Source organism: Aethalodelphis obliquidens, unplaced genomic scaffold (genome assembly GCF_003676395.1).
Source record: "Aethalodelphis obliquidens isolate GAN/ISIS:26980383/991018 unplaced genomic scaffold, ASM367639v1 scaffold21, whole genome shotgun sequence".
NCBI classification, from domain to species: Eukaryota; Metazoa; Chordata; class Mammalia; order Artiodactyla; family Delphinidae; genus Aethalodelphis; species Aethalodelphis obliquidens.
The window spans coordinates 17,239,851-17,256,161 of record NW_020837965.1 but is presented as its reverse complement, the minus strand read 5'-3'; the positions used below and the strand labels follow the sequence as shown (position 1 = coordinate 17,256,161).

Below are 16,311 nucleotides of genomic sequence, written 5' to 3'. Positions count from 1 at the left end.
CTTGGAGGGCCTGTCTCTTTCCCACAGCCAGACCAACCTCGGCTTCCAGGGCTGGCGTGGATCCCACTTCTGTGAAGCTTGCTTTCTCTTCCGAAAAGCTTCTCCCACAGTGATCTCACCAAGACGTTGGCAGTTCCAGTTGCGGCGCTGACATCTGTACTTTGTGACAAATGTTTGTTTCAATCCTGTTCACGAGCCACGTTTGCCAGAACCCCAAGCTGGCTCGTACTTAACGTGTGTGCATACGTGTATATGACGTTTATGTGAATCTGTATGTACTTTGTGTAACATCACGGCTTCTGTAAAAACCAGGAACCTCTGGCTCTCTTGACTTGGTTGCACTTCTGCCCCGTGTGTTTATGAAAACACAGGTGGCCCATCTCTGGGATGGGGTATCTCAGGGACAAGGTGTCCTGTGTTCTCTTTATTTGCGAAGTGGTCTTGGTGGTGGGTGTCCTGATAGCTGACTAGTGGAATACAGTTAGTGCTGTGTCTGTTATTTCGGTCATTGTTGGGGATGGGGTGTAAACCTGCCCCTTTGAAACGTGTGAATAAACACCTTATGGCGCCAGCTCTTTGGAGGGTGTCCCTCTGTGCTTCGGGGGGTGAGAGGCGGCAGCAGCCCCCTCGCCGGACTCAGGAGAGGCCCAGACTTGCCAAGACCCCTCAAGTGACTTGTATCGCCATTGTAGTGGTTTTCTGGTCCAGGCTGTCTAGACCCTCGAATCCTCACCATGATCCGGTGAGGAGGTCATAAGTATTGTCCCCATTTTATAGATGAGGCTCCAAGGGCACCAGGAATGCTTGTCCAAGCTCTACAGCCAGGCTGGGGATTCCAGGCCCACATTCTCTGGGCAGTGTGTTTCTTGAAGTCAGGGCTTGTCCGGGCCATTTCTGTGTGCCCAGGCCTGCCGGGCCCATAGCAGCTGCTCACGGGTGTTTGTTGAATGACTGAATGATCGGCCCTGATATTCAGCTGGTCCACACCGGTCCAGCACACCAGCCTGTCTGTTCCGGTTGCATAATCCTGCAGCCCCCGTGGTTAAACGTTTTGGGCATCATTCCTGCCTGTGACTTCGATGAGTCATGTCACCCTGTGAGCCTCAGTTTGCTCATTCTCAAAACTGCGACTAAGACTGCCGTGCTATAGTGAACCATTAAGTTCAAGAACTTCAGACGCCCCAGAGTCCTGTGCACGTATCAGGTCAGAGGGGATGACAGATTTATGCCGAGGGGGGCCTGCAGCTCAGAGGCCCAGGTCAGGAACTCCAAAGCTGGCTGGGGCCTGTGGCCTTGGTGACAGTCACTAAACCAAGGCTTGTCAGGGCTTCCACCCAGCAGAGAGAGAACAGAGGCTGTTTTCCCAAACTGGCCCCGCCCCTGCATGGCCCAGTTCATGTGTGGCTGGGAGATAGGGGAAGAGTGTTATTTAATCCCACACATGCTTTGGGGCAGGTGTCAGCACCATTTTACAGATGAGGAAACTGATGCTTCAAGCAGCAATGTCACTTGCCCACGATCCCCTGGCTGGAAAGTGGCCCAGAGTCACCCCAGGGGAAGTGAACCTCACCTTGTCCTTTTGCCTGAAATCCAGTCCATCCTACCCCACTTGGAGTCAAGGCGGGGGAAGGTTCAAAGAAACAGGAAAGAGCCCAGAGCAGATTTATTTATCCTTAGATAAATTTTGTACAGAGTATGTTAGAGTCAGGAGTTCTCAGCTTTCACCCAAAAGTCAGAAGTTATTGCAGTTGTGCCCAGTGGCTCTAATGGTGGAAGGGAAACTTCGAGAAAGCTGCCCGTGTTCAGAGAGAGGAAAATTGTTTAAAGTCAGGGGTCCGCCCTGCGGGGGCCACACTGGGGCAGGGGTCAAGAACAGGAGGAAAGGAGCGTAGGGGCAACAGGGTGGCTTGGGCTTGGGCAGGTTGGGGGCGGCCTCCCTACCGGAAGCAGCGCCCGGGCCATCTGGCCAAGACCTGCAAAGGGGACAACAGAGCCAGGACCACAGGGTGCCTCGGGGCCCTGGCTGGTGGGGCCAGCCGGCGCCTCAGCCCCGCCGCAGCCCCTGCAGCTCGTGGGCCACCTTCTCCAGCTCCGCCTCGATGGCCGACAGGCTCTCCAGCTCCTGGTCCTAGGAGAGAATGTGAGGAGTCCCATGGGGACTGGCCCAGGGAGCCTGTGCCAGCAGCATGGGGCATGCAGACAGACTGGTTGTGGCCGGGTTAGCTGTGTGGCCTTGGACAGGTGGCTTTGCCTTTCTGGGTCTCAAGGGCCTCATCTGTTCCATGGGGACAGTGATGCCACCCTGCGGGGCTGCTCTGAGGGGCACTGGGCACAGAAATGTGCCCTGGTGGACGCAGGCCCACTGCCTCCTGAATGGCTCTGGGCAGGCACGTGGAAAACGAAGCCTCCGGTGCCCTTCAGAGCGCCTTCCAGTGCCCCGACCCCAAGGCCTAGACTGTGACGATGGCTTCCTGGGTGAGGCCGTGCCTGGGTTTCCTGTCTGCCACGGGCCTTCCTACCTGAGGAGTCAGCAGTCTGTGGCCCAGGTTTCAGGACGTGAGACCTGCCTAGGGCTGGGCTTGCATCCTCAGTCCCAGTCACTGGGTGCCCAAGCTCCAGCTGCCAGGGTGGTCCAGGGCAGCAGGGGACCCTCTGGGACTGACACCCAGAGAGCATGCCCTCAGACTCTGAGCAGGGGTCAGGGAAGGCCACGCCCCAGCTTTGACCTGAGAGGGGTGGTCTTCCTGGGGTCCCTGCCTGATGCCAAGCAGAGGGCACCCACCTGGGGCCCAGTCAGAATAGATGGATGATGGTTGCCATGGAAACAGGGACCCCAGAGGCCCCCATCTTGGAGTAGCCCCCGGGCAGGAGTTCTGTAATTCTGGGGCTGTTTCTAAGATCTTTGGGCTGAGTGGATGGGGCCCTGCTCCGTCCTGTCCACAGGACTCAGGGGTCCCCGTTTCTCCGCCCTGCAGTCCAAGGCTCTCTCTGCCTGTGGAGAAGGGAAGCTGGAGGGTGCCCCAAGGCACCTGGCTCTGTCCAGCTTCTGTGGGTGGGGAAGGCAACGATCAAAGGTGCCCAGCCTTGGGGGGGGGGGCAGGCTGCTGCTTCCTGGAGCCCCATCCCCTCAGTCCTTGGAGACATAGGCAGGTGACCTCTCTTAGCGCCAGCTCCCAAGAAGGAGGCTTCTTCCTCTCAGGCTGCTGGGACCCTGGTCCCAGGCCCAGGGAATGGCTCGGGGACCCAAGGAAGGGACCACATCCTCTTCTGGGTGGGCAGAGAAGAGCACTGGGGCCAGAGCCTTAAACATGTCCCACCCCCATAAGGCCCCGATTCCCACCTGGGCACTGAGGCCTGAAGACCCCCCCAAGGCCTCCTCCAGCCCCAAGGTGGTGTCGCCAGCCTGCCCCAAAGTCCCATCCCATCCCCTCCTATGGGACCATGTCCCTGCACCCCACTGAGCTTCCCAAGCAGCGCTGGGCATGGCCAGGTTTTCAGAGCTCGCGTGCATTCTGGTCATGATAATGAGGTGAGCAGAAAAGACTTCTTACCCCCTTTTCACAAATGGGGCAACCGATGAGGCTCAGAGAAGGGGAGTGATTGGCCCAAGGTCACCCAGCTAGGAGGCAGGACCCAGGTCTTCTGGCACAGGTCCGTGCCTTCCCCACCCATCACCACCAGGCCCTGAGGTCCAGCTGGCCCTGCCCCTGCTGCCTTCGCCATCGGGGTGGGAGGCAGAGCCTGAACCTGGGAGGAGGGTGTGGTTGGGCTGCACGGGGGCCAGGAGAGGACATGGCTGGAGCAACAGTAGGGCCTTCCCAGGATGCCTCCAGTGTCCCCTCCTGCCGTGCCCTCCCAGCTCTCAAGGCCAATGCTGCCCTGAGCCTGGATCCTCCAGGCAGCAAGTAGCCCTCCCCAGGCCAGTCCCTGCCAGGTCTTTTTAGTTTCCAAGCTCTCTCCATCCAAAGCTCCAAGCTCCACCAGTCAGTCACTCCCTTGTCCTGCTCCCAAGCCTGCAGAGGCTCCCTATTGCCTTCAGGACAAAGTCCCTGCCCAGCACCTCTGGGAACAGGCTTGACTCACCAGCTCTCCAGCTTCTGTCTCCTGTCCGCCAGCTTTCCTGGGTGCCCCCCTCCATGAGCTGGGGGTTCACTTGTCCCCCTGACACACCCTTTCCCTTGTCCCTTCCCAGCTTCCCAAGAGCCCCCTGTCTGAGTGCCCCTCCAGTCCCAGACTCCAAGGGGGACAGTGTCCCCTTAGTGGTGCAGGGGCCACATGTCTGGTTGCAGCTGACCCCCAGCTGGGCCCATGCTCCCGGGGCCTGGCCCAGGGCCGGCTCCCCCCACCCATACCAACCTCTGGTCTGCGGTTGGCGCTGCCCTCCTCCTCTTTCTTCTCCTCCGGGTAGCCACGCACCGGTAGGGGCAGGCCCGCCTCGACGCTGTCCTCCCGGGAGGATGGCCTCCAGCCTCGTGGCAGCTGCAGCCCAGGACCGCTGAAGTCGTAGCCCCGGGCCCGGAAGGAGAGCTTCATGGCCCGGTCAGGGTCCTCCTCCGCCGCCTCCCACTGCGGCCGCCTCTCGGCGGTCAGCTCCTTGTCCAGCTGGTCCATCGCGCTCCGTCGCTTGGCATCCTCCCACTCCTTGGAGAGCCGCCCCTCCCCCTCCTGCTCCGGCTGCGCGCTCTTCCCGCCCCGGAAGAGGCCTTGCGGGGCCCCTGCCGTCGCCTCCTCCTGCAGGCAATGGTCCCGCTCCCCCTTCCCCTTGGGGGACGGCGCCTCCTCAGCCCCAGTCTTCCCGGCTCCATCCACAGCCAGAGCCTCGGGCCAACCTGGAGCAGGCGGTGGACAAGAGCAGGGGAATGAGGGAGGCACCGCCACTTTCCCCGGTCCCTGCCACTCCCCGGGGCCTCTTTGTGGCCACGGTTGGGACCACAGACCCCGTAGGCGGGGTCCAGCTCAGCCCCTCACAACGGATTCCATTGGGAGGGAAAAGCCATCTTGACACCGTGCTTTACAGGACCCACTAAAGCTCTGAGGGGTGGGTTGGCCAGAGTCTGCCTCTTCCTTCGGCCCTCTCACCCCAGAAGCCCTGACCCGGGGGTCACCCACCTGCGGAGGGAGGGAAGACCCTGACCAGGGCCTCACGAGGAGCCAGGGGCTTTCCTAAACCCTGGGTGAAGCTAACAGTGTCCCCAGACCAGCCTGTTGCCACCTGTCATGCTGTCCCTCTGTTCCCAAAGCCCACCCACCCACGCTGCAAAGTCCCTCTCCCCTCCGGGGGTGGGGTGGGGGTGCTGGGGAGGGGCTATGTGGAACAGTGGGAGATGCAGGGTTTTGGAGTCAGACGAGCCTGGGTTGGAATCTCAGCTTTTACACAAATTAGCTGTGTGACCATGGGCAAATTACTTAACCTCTCTGAGCCTTGGTTTCCCATCAGGCAAATGGAGATAATACCTACCTTTCAGGGTTGTTGTGAAGGTGGAATGAGATTGTGGGTGAGGCCCCCCTCCGTCCCATCCCCCTCTCCCCGACACATTTGTTGGTGTCTCAGACGTCATACATACTCTCACCCCTCTGCATCTCCTTGTAGCCGAGGCTCGGGTGGGGGTTAAGTGCTGCGGTGGGGGCGCTTTCTTCCTCCGGGACAGCCTCCTCTCCAGCCTCGGCCTCCTCTTCTCTCTTTGCCTGCTGCCCTTGCTCGGCACTCAGGCCCTTCTCTCTGCCCACTGGACCCTGGGAGGGGCCCTCACTGTCCTCCTCGGCCTGTGGGCCTGGGTGTTTCTGGCTGGAGAGGCTGGCTAGGGGGTGGGTATTGGAGGAGGCCTCGTCCTCCCCTGGGGCCTGGTTGTCCTCCTCAGCCTTGGACCCCTGCCCAAGCTCCGGGGCGGCCTGAGGCCTGGGTCCATCCGCATCTTCACCATTCCTCTCCACCTCTTTAGAATCTCCTCTTTTTTCCATAGCATCCTTGGAGGACATCTCTTCTGTCCCCTCTACAGAAACAACAGAGCAAAGTCAGGCCCTGAGGACCAGGCTGCATGTGGGATCTCCCCAGAGACCAATTTCATATCTTAGCCACTGTATCTCTTGGCTTCCAGTAAGCCCAGCCCAAGACACCCATGAGAGAATTAGGGTTGCCCTCTCCATGTCTAGGTTTGACCTGAGCGCAACTGCATTATGTTTCTTTCTCTGTAATTCTACCTCTCGAAGCAAGATGTGATTTTTTTTTTTCTAAAAAGACCTTGAAAATGACCCCAGAAGATAGAGCCTTGAATTTAAAATTAAGACAGCAGTTGAATTGCTGTGTTATCTTGGGCAAGTTCCTTAACCTCTCTGTGTAAGAGGCACCATTACTGCAACTTCATTCTCCCCTCTGTGCAGGTATTCTGTCTTGAGCATCCTGTGAAAGTGCTCAATTCCTCAATGTTTGTCAGGTTTCATTAAAAGGTATTTTCTTGTAGCTGCTTTGAAGACAGCCTTCTAACTAGTAAAAATCCCTCGCACTGCTAGAATGATCACTGTGGAACAAGACACTACCAAGTACATTCCATCATTTGACTCCAGGACTCCAGGTGGAAAAGCTCCCATGCCCATTTGACAGAAACTCAAACCGATTCTCAGAAAGGTAAGGTGGCCTGTCTGTGCTCACAGTCAGCAGTGCTGAGCCTCGAACCCGAGCTTCCAAATGCCAAGTACCGGGTGCTCTTTGCACTGACATGTGGCTGCCACCCCCATTCATGCTACACTATTCCCCTCCTACAGCCCATGGCGGACATCTAGAGTCAACCAGACACTCATTTCCATGGAGCCAAAATGTGGGAGTCCCTGCTGTGCCCCAAGCAGCCACTAGGGTGACAGCCCTGGCCAATGCAAGGGCACCTCGGCCACACCAGCAGGCTTCCCCTCTCAGCCCCGACAGAAGACCACTGAGATCCCCGCTCTTAGGAACTGGCCCTATTCACTCACCTTCCACATGCAAAGAGCAGGGCTGCAGGGGCAAGTGTGTGGCTGTTTCTAGGCAGAAAGGTGAGTAACAGAGCATCCCCTTGACCTAAGCCATGATCCGTGACCCCTAAACGCTCTCTGGTTTCAAGAAAGATGATCCAGGTTCATTTAGTGTTTCAAACCTACCCCTCTGGGATCCTGCTGCCACTTGGCTATGCTAAGGCACCACTAATTCCCAGGAGGGCAGGCGCTGGGGGTGGGGACCCTGTTGCGGTGGCCACTGGGAAGAGTCGAAGCTGCCCATCCACCAGGCCAGAGACTTCCTGCCTGAGAGTGTCAGTCCCTGAAGTGGGCAGATGGGACCGATCAAGGGCTTTGGAGTGAGACAGACCCAGAGTCACATCTCCAATTATGCCTTGGGAAGGTACTTCAACCTCCCTGGGACTCAGTTTCCCCATTTGTAAAGAGAAGGAAATATGAGCTACCTTACAGGGCCTAAAGGAGGGCTGCTGACTCCCAGGAACCCTCGATCTATCATAAGTACTGTTATTTTCATCCTCCCTCCCCTGGTCCCTGGCCAGACTGGTCGGCACTGACCCTTCAGCTCGGCCTGGTCATTCTGCTTCTCAAGAACCTCTGAGAGTTCATCCTCGTAGCTGCTGTGTTTCTTCTGCTGATGTGCCCTCTCCTTGGCCCCTGTATGAAAAACGGAGAAAAATGTCCCATTTGGTCTGAGCTCCACATGTTTGTCTGTGAGAGGGAAGCCCTCTGTTTCCTCATCTGTAAAGTGGGCACATCATGTTCTGGGCTTGCCCAGTGAGAGACTGAGGGGGTAGGAGCTGGTGGGGGGTGGTAAGGGCTGGCCGTCCCCTCCTGGCCCCATCACCTCTCCAGACTCCATTTCTCACCTAAAATAAGAACAAGCCCTGCCTGCTGGCTCATGGAGCAATAAAGGCGCAGATGGAGCAGATGGTCCCAGGGGCAGAAGTAGAGAGCGGAGGGCCCTCAGGACCTGGCTGGTAGCTAGGGGACCCTGCAGCAAGAGGTGATAGTGACTGCTTGTCCCCTCATGGGGGCTCTTGATTCAGGCAACCCCTGTTCCCCCGGACCCCGTAAGCCCAGGCTGAGCTCTTGTCTGCATCCAAGCCTGGGGTCAGCACCAGAGACCCTTCTCCCTGCATCAGCCCCTGCATCAAGCTATGCTGTCTGCTCTGTCTCTACCCATCCCTGGTTCTTGATGGTGGCCCGGGCCAGGCCAACTCTGCAGCTGGTGGTGATTTTTTCCCATGATGAGAATTTCTGGGGTGGCCAGAGCAGGCTGACATGGGGGCTGTGGGCCGGGGGTACGTCCAGATCTGGCCCCCGGACGACTGGGGTCCACACTTCTTGGTTAATTCCTTGCTCTGTGACCTTGGGTGACTAGGGTGATCCAAGACCTGGTTGTTCATCTATAAAACAGGGTTGCTGCATGGTAAATGCTAGGATAGAGATGTGCAGAAGACATGAGAGTACAGAAGAGGGAGTGGGTGGATGAGTGGATGTATGGATAGATGGATGGATGGATGGACAGACAGACATATAGATCTATCCCATACTCTTTTTTTTTTTTGCGGTACGCAGGCCTCTCACTGTTGTGGCCCCTCCTGTTGCGGAGCACAGGCTCTGGACGCGCAGGCTCAGTGGCCATGGCTCACGGGCCCAGCCGCTCCGTGGCATGTGGGATCTTCCTGGACTGGGGCACGAACCTGTATCCCCTGCATCGGCAGGCAGACTCTCAACCACTGCGCCACCAGGGAAGCCCTATCCCATACGCCTTTTTTTTTTTTTTTTAAAGTTTTAAAGTCTTTATTGAATTCGTTACAATATTGCTTCTGTTTTATGTTTTGGTTTTTTGGCCATGAGGTATGTGGGATCTTAGCTCCCCGACCAGGGATCGAACCCACACCGCCTGCATTGGAAGGCAGATTCTTAACCACTGGACCACCAGGGAAGTCCCCCCATACGCTTTTAATAGAAAATAATAATGTACCTGTATACTGGACACTGTTTATATTAGACACACACACACATATGTGTGTGTATGTGTGTAAACAGATGTTTCAGGACACATTCCCTATAGTAGTCTCCATTGACATTATATTTAATTATTTAAATGCAGTAAGTCAGTCACTCAATACTTAATTTAAAAATTATCATACTGCACTCCTAGCAACGATATGCAGTGGATGTTGTCTTCCAGGAGGACGAGCGAGTGAGAGAAAGAATGGCGTGCTAACTTGGGGAGGGTTTCAGGGAGCCCTCCTGCTGTGGTTATTTTCACTTGCCACCTCCCCAGATCCCTCTCCATTCTCACACATGGCCCAGTCTGCCCCAGAAGCCTCAGAGTGGGGGCCTTCCCTAAGCCCCAGCAGCCTTCATGCCCTCCACCCTAACCCCATCCAAGACACAAGCCCAGCCTTAAAGATGGGCCCTCACTTTCTTTGGAGGGAGACGCAAGATTCATCCTTGAGGGCCATTCTCAGGGAGAGGCACAAGGGTGCCTATGGCCCCGCCCCAAATAAAAGCCACTTCCCACAGGGAGTCAGCCTGGGGCAGATGCAGGGCCAGAACCCATTGTTTCCAATTTGCCAGGGAGGCCTCTGTGCCTCACATGAACCCAAGATGGAGCCTGGGGCTGGGCAGAGCAGCTAACTCTGTGGGATGACATCAGCCTAACCCTCCTTCCCAGCATCCTATCCAGGCTCTGCTTGAACATCCTCAGTGACAAGGAGCTCACTACCTCACAAAATCACTCCATTCCCAAGAGCATCAGTAGATTTTCTTAACCTCTTGGAGAAAGCCATGTCTCGCTCTGAAAGCACACTGAAAGTCTGGTCTGTGTTTGGGGGCAAGCAAGACCCTGCTTCTCCCATCTCCCCCTTGAGCAGAAGCTCACGAGGGCAAAGGGGCCCCTCCTCTCTCCTGGAGACCAATTTTCTTTTCTGTTAACAGAGAAAAGGGATCCTCTCTGCAACCTAGTCTTGAAAGTGTCCCCTCTAGTGTCCCCTCTAAAGTGGCTGAACTCCAGAGACCGTGGGGTATTAGAAGAGCTGCATCTGGTCTTGGGATGTCCTTAACTTACTATGTGACCTTGGACCAGTCACTCAACCTCTCTGGGCCTTGATCTCTTTAATTACATAAATTATAGACCGGACCAGGTGGCACAGAGGACCCCACCTTGCCACCCTATAATTAAAAGGCAATAACTGGGCATCAGAAACAAGACCTTGCTCAACCTTCCACCGTGATTTTCTGACTCTCGGTTACCGGAATTTACTCAGATTCGCGTGCAGCGGTTGGAAAATACCTTGGAGAGCGAGGTCTTGGAGCTCTTTCAGCAAATTCTGATGTCGCAGGATTGAGAGGATCCGTTCATCTGCAATGAAAAAGAGTCGTTACGGGTGGTTTCCAGAGAACGGCCCAGAAAGAGATTGCCATCAATATTTTCAGCTGAGCACAAGGAATTTATTCTGGAAACTCAAAACCTGGGTGGTAGCAGAAGATTGGGTCTTGAGATAACACTTCTGAAATGACCTCCCTTCCAAGGTATCTCTCCATCTGCTATTGTATCAGAAAGGTCAGCCACATTCCCTGCACCCAGACCTTCGCCAAGAGATGGCAGCCCCTGAGGTGATGCAGGGGTGTCTCTAAGCACAACATGTTCTCTCATCTCCATGCCTTTGCCCGTGTTGTCCACGCCACCCGGGGTGCTCTTTCTTCATTTTTCTACTTACTGATTTTCAACTTTTTTCTTAAAGCCCAACCCCAACGCTAATGTTGGATCTATCCAGCATTGACTGCCTGCTTGGAAAGCTTTGTCCTTCTCATGCCCACCCACCCACAGTGTTCTTTTATTCATCGTACATCTAGAGGGTATCTACCGGGTGCCAGGGGTTGTTCTCGGCACTGGGGATATAGCACACAAAGCCTTGTCCACAGGGACCTCACATTCTGGCGGCTTGCTGTTTCTGCCCAGGATTCTGGTTAATTGTGTTCATATCTGTCCCTTCTGCTAGTCTGTAATCTCTGGGCTCACAGGGGCTGTAAGCCCTTCATCTCTCTATTCCACCCTGCACAGGCCTGGCTGAGGCAGGCACTTGGTCAGTGACTACTGAATTCCATCCGAAACCACACACCCATGTCCTTGCCCCCCAGCCCAGCAGGCAGCAGCCCCTCACCCCAAGCCTGGCCCATACCTCCTCGGAGTGTCTCGAAACACTCCTGGCTGACAGGCATGGGGCTGGGCTTGGAGAGCGTGTCAGAAATGACCTCCACGATGCACTTCATCACCTGGGAAGAGATTGGGGCAGGTTGGGGCTGCTTTGGGCATGGGGCTCAGTTCCCTGAAGTTCCAGGGTAAATTTCTATGGAGGACATAAGGACATTCTCTTGTGTCTTTAGGAGTCCATGGACACCTAGTTCAGGGGCACAGCTCTGCTCTCTTAGCTACATAGTAACAGCAATAGTAATAATTAAAAACAAAACCAAAAAACCTTACACAGTGCTTACCAAGTGCCAGGCACCCCAATCACCAGGCCGGCAGGAGCCCCTCTAAGGTGAGGGTGGGTAACCTGTACCCTCTCATCCCAAGGGTTTCTCTGAAGATGGGGAAGCTGCTCCTGGGCATTAGAGGTGTGTCTTTAGATTTGCAGATGCCCAAAAGGTCAGCTATCTCCAGGAGGCCTTTCTGGACCACCCAGTGGAGAACAAAGACCTTTCCTGGCTCTACCCTGTCTGGAAACAAGACTTGGAAAACTCTCTCTAGATATCCATGGTGCTGTCACATGCAGGGAGTGACAGCCTCACAGTCTGGCTCCATAGTCACCCACCAGGTGAATCCCCTGGCTGGATGTGGGCACACATCCATCTGCTACATCTGGGTGTCCATCCCAGGCCGACAGCAGCCATATCTCTGAAAGTCTTGTCTAGTGCCCAGCAAGGCGCTATGGATAATCAGGCAGCCAATAAGTGAATGATATCTGAAGATGGTGCCAACTGTAGTGTGATATCCTAGCTGTGTGATCTTGGGCAAGCGACTTGACCTCTCTGAGCCTCAATTTCCTCATCTGTAAAATGGGAGTGAGAAGACCTTCCCAACTCCCCTCCCAGGGTGATGAGGCACAGATGGGAAAATACTCTATAAAGTGCCACACACACCCAGGGAGGGAATCACGACTCCCAACCTGCTTCAGCTGCCTGGAGTTGGGCAGAGGAGCAGGAGGTGTCAGACACGCAACAGGCAACACTGGTGGGGAGTGGGGGGGGGGGGGGGGGAAGGCTGTGTCTACGGGATGCCAAGGCAGCCCATCCAAAGATCCAGGATGGCAAACCGGCAAACAGGCTCTACGGTAATCATGGCATCCTAGGTTAAAACATGCAGGTCTTCACCAGCTGCTCCAGTGTCTCTGACCCCAGGCTGCTGAATACAAAGTGTGTCCCATAAGGGACCTGGCAGGGAGGCGCTTATAGCCTGCACCCTATGTCTCCCTGCAACCAAAAGCCTTGCACTGGGGAGATCAGGTAACCACCAGTCCATGAGGACAGATTCTGGGAGAGAGGAATTGGTTATGGGTCCTAAGAGTGATGGGGAGGTCATGGAAGGAAGCTCTAGGAATAAAAATGCTTATTTACCGAGGACCAACTATGTGCCAGGTACTTCACACGATTCCAATTCCTTACAACTCCCCTCAAAGGAAATATTATTATAGACAGGAAAAGGGGAAGCTCAGAAAAGTTAAGGAATCTTCCCAACATCACACAGCTACAATGAGTGGTATACGTTTAAATTTAGGGCTGTCTGTAACTAATGAATAGGAAATGAGCAAACTGAGGTTGAAATCTCTTTGACGTTTTGGGTTTCAACTACAGCCTCTCTGGAATAGAAGAAAACAGCTCCTGAAAAGGCAGGGAGTAGAAAGTTCTCTGACTCCCAAGTGGAGGTATCTGTGAACATCAGAGACTGGAAAAACAGCCCCAACTCAGACATGAATGAATTTCGAGTATACACCCAACACAGAGTGTCTTTTGCTGGCCACAGAAGCCCCCATCAGTGTCTTCTAAGGCCCTTTCCTGGGTGATCTCCACCAGCAGCCCCAACTGGCTGGGACCCTGGGTGCAGGAGCCATGATCAAGAGTGTTCTCACTGTGGCCCTTTGGGAGAGCCAGCCAGGGCTTTAGTGACTGGGGGACGGGGCGGGTGTGTTGCTGGCAGGGCTCTGGGGAAGAGCAAAGCGGGAGGCCGGAGCCAGGCAGACAACTGTTCCCGCAGGTCGGTGGACAACCACAGCCTCAGAGAAGTCACCCCCGCCAGCCCGTGGTGGGCCTGTGAGATTCGGAGCGTTCAAGACAGGGGGCCTGGCACCTGGGCCCCGCGGGTAAGACACAGGCCCCATCGGGCTGCACACCCAACTCAGAGGAGGCGGGGGAAGGCCCCACAGGAGGAGAACAGGGAAATCTAGCAGACTTTGATGTCTTCTTTCGGCGAAGCCGTCCCCAGGCTCAGCAGTCGCAGTGCTGGCTCTTGGCTTTATGCTCCTGGCCCCCATGCCGGGGCATCCCCTCACCCCTTCTTACCTCAGTGTCCCCTTTATTTATAGGGCTGTTCACAGGGAGGGCAATGACTAGGAAGAAAAAGAGAGAGCTGGGGTCACTCCTCTGCTCCGAGGGAAGAAAACGGTCCTTCCAGACTGGTTCTATCAGGCGCGCTCCCTCTTAAGACCACCTCCACCCAAATGAGATGCTGAACTGATTTTATTTCCCTTCCCCAGCTGCTGCCCCACCCCACCCCCCACCCCGGAGGTGGCTCCCAGAGGCTGCACTGAGAGCCCTAACCCTTCCCCTTGGGAAAGCTCGTGCTCTGGACGGGGTGTGTGAGCTCAGGCCAATGGCTGAGTGGGATCGGGCTGGGGGAGGATGAGGCAGAGGCAGAGAGACCCCAGAGGTGACAGAAAAGAGGGTGAGGGGAGCGGAAGAGATGGAAGAGGAGGACTGTGACGGGGGATGGGAGAGGTAGAAGTCAAGGGTAGACAGACGGGGGCAGAGGGAGGATGCAGGGGGAGGCAGGCGAGTGGGGAGCCCGCAGCGGTCCTCCCACCTACCCCGATGACCTTGGTCGGCCACGACGCAGAGCCGGCGCCGGCCCTGAAGCAGCCCAGACACGGGGTGGGGACGTCAGGGGACCCTGCCCCGCGGGGTCGGGAGTCCGAGTCAAAGAGTCAGGCCTGCGGGATCAGCTCCCGGGCCCCTTTGCGGGGTCGGGTGGGAGGCGAGGCGCTGTCCGTGGCGCTGAAAACTCGCCGCGCCGGAGGGAAGGCATGGAGGAGCGCGCGGCGCTGCGCGGTGCCCGGACCTCAGGGCAGGCAGGGCAGGAGCAGGCAGGGGCGCCCGGGACCCTCTCCCCCAAGGCCCCGCGCTCGCTCACCTTGCCCGGCGCAGAGTAGAAGCGCTAGGACCGCTGCGGAGCGCATGGCGAACCCGGGGCGCCGAGCAGCTGGCGGTCTGGGGGCGGGCGCGGCGCGCACTGGGGCGAGGGGTGGCTGGACTGGTCGCTCCGGGCGGCCTCGGCGACACAGGCGCGGGGATGGGGGTCGCAAGGTCTCTGTGTGCGTCCGCCTGTCGATCCGCCCACCGCCTTTCCCGTCTGGGCTCGGGCACTGCAGCAGTGGCACCCTCGCGCCCCACTTATATACACCCCGGACCCCGGAAATGACGTCATAGGACCCGCCCCTACCCTCCGGGGGTCTGGCCGCAGTTCGCAACACCCCCAGCCTCACGGCTGTTGCCGATGGCCACCGCCTCACACAGCTCTTGGGTGAGGCAGCGAGGCGGATATCTGGCTTCCAGGAGGCGGCACGGGGGACTCAGCGGATCGTCCACCCCTCGACAGCTCCACCGACTTGCTGTGTGTCCGTGGGCAAGTCACCTCCAGTCTCTGGACCTCGTGGGCCGCCGAAGTGCGCTGACGTCCTGCCAATTCTAGCGCACCACTCCTTGCTCCTGAGGGCCCCCTCCTGAGGGGGTCTTGCTTCCTCGATCCCACTGGCTGGAGGCATGCTCACCATTCAGGGCTCCCTCAAATATCTAGGAGGCCGTCTAGAGGTCCCCGACCCCTTGTCTGAATCAGGCCTCTCTCTCTGGCAACCCAGTTTTGTGCTTTCACGATTTCTAATATGCATTTATTTATTTGAATAACGTTTAGTCTTCATTGCTTTCACAGTCCTGAGCAGGGCACCTGACAGAGTAAATGCCCTTAACTGATAACTGTTGAATGTACTGATTGAAAGTTCAACCCACAGATGAGTGAATCCTGGGCCTTGGCCATTGTTGGACAGCGCTCATGGGGGGTGGGGAGGGAGGGGTAGGGGACAGTTCTTGATATCAAGCCGAAATAGAGGTCTTTGTAACTTGTACTCATTAGACCTCGTTCAGCCCCTTAGGATCACCTTCTTGTGCCTGATAGCCCATTTGTGTGTTTGAGAACAGCTCTCACATCCTCCTGAGTGTTCTCAAAACCTGGATGGTTTGTGTGTAAGGCTGGTTTCCTCGTTTGTTTCTCTCTGCCCTGAGGCCCTTATGCTCCGGCCACATTACTGTTCTCACCCTTTGCCACCTGACCCCACTGTCATAGTGAAGCGGGTATCTGGGCAACAGTTTGGCATCAGCTGGCATCGTCCAAGAGCCCCTCCTTCTTCCTGTAACAGTCCCCTCCCATCTGCTGCTACTTCCCACTTCCCACCCCTAAAGGAAAAGCTGGCAGAAGCTCAAAAGAGACTAGAAAGGTCCTGTTCATGCAGGTATTCATTCATTTAACCACTGTTCGTTAATCACCTACTATGTGCTTAGGACAGCTCTTAGCTGCTGTAGGTATGCACGGTATGTCAGGTGGGGACAAGTGCTGTGGACAAAAATGGAGCAGGGAAGGGGGATGGGTGTGCTGGGGGAAGGGGTTGGGTTATATTTTAAAGAGGGTGGATCTAAGGAGGCCTCACCAAGGAAGTGACATTTTAGCAAGTCACCTGAAGTTGCTGGGGGAGGGGGTTGCATGTGTCCAGGGGCAGAGGGCTCCGGGCAGAGGGACGGCAAGTGCAAATACCCAGAGGGAGGAATGTGCCTGGCGTGTTCAAGGAATAGTAAGGAGGCAGAGGGAAAACAGCCTGGAGAATAGAGCTGAACGTTAACATGGAGTCTGTCTCAAAAACTTGGAAATGCACAGAAATACAGAACATCACTTGTACTCACACAACCCAGAGAGAAGTACTGATCACTTTAAAGTGTATGTTCTATAGTCTTTGTGGAGCTGACTCCCTTGGTAAAAGACAGTTCCCAGTGAAA

At 56.2% G+C, this 16,311-nt stretch overlaps 1 protein-coding gene across 2 annotated transcripts; it reads right to left on the bottom strand.

Moving 5' to 3' along the window:
• Nucleotides 1-1,646: 1,646 nt before the first annotated feature.
• Nucleotides 1,647-14,649, bottom strand: CHGA (chromogranin A). Of its 2 annotated transcripts, none has more exons than XM_027120404.1 (8): nt 14,402-14,649; nt 13,555-13,601; nt 11,178-11,271; nt 10,289-10,357; nt 7,540-7,638; nt 5,571-5,990; nt 4,357-4,829; nt 1,647-2,128 (listed from the first exon to the last, which is right to left on the bottom strand). In XM_027120404.1, the coding sequence occupies exons 1-8, from the start codon at nt 14,445-14,447 to the stop codon at nt 2,045-2,047; spliced, it is 1,332 nt and encodes a 443-aa protein (XP_026976205.1). In that variant the 5' UTR covers nt 14,448-14,649; the 3' UTR covers nt 1,647-2,044. The 2 variants fall into 2 exon arrangements, with proteins under 2 accessions (XP_026976205.1, XP_026976204.1); XM_027120403.1 differs by having other exon boundaries at nt 5,565-5,990; nt 14,402-14,630.
• Nucleotides 14,650-16,311: the final 1,662 nt, after the last annotated feature.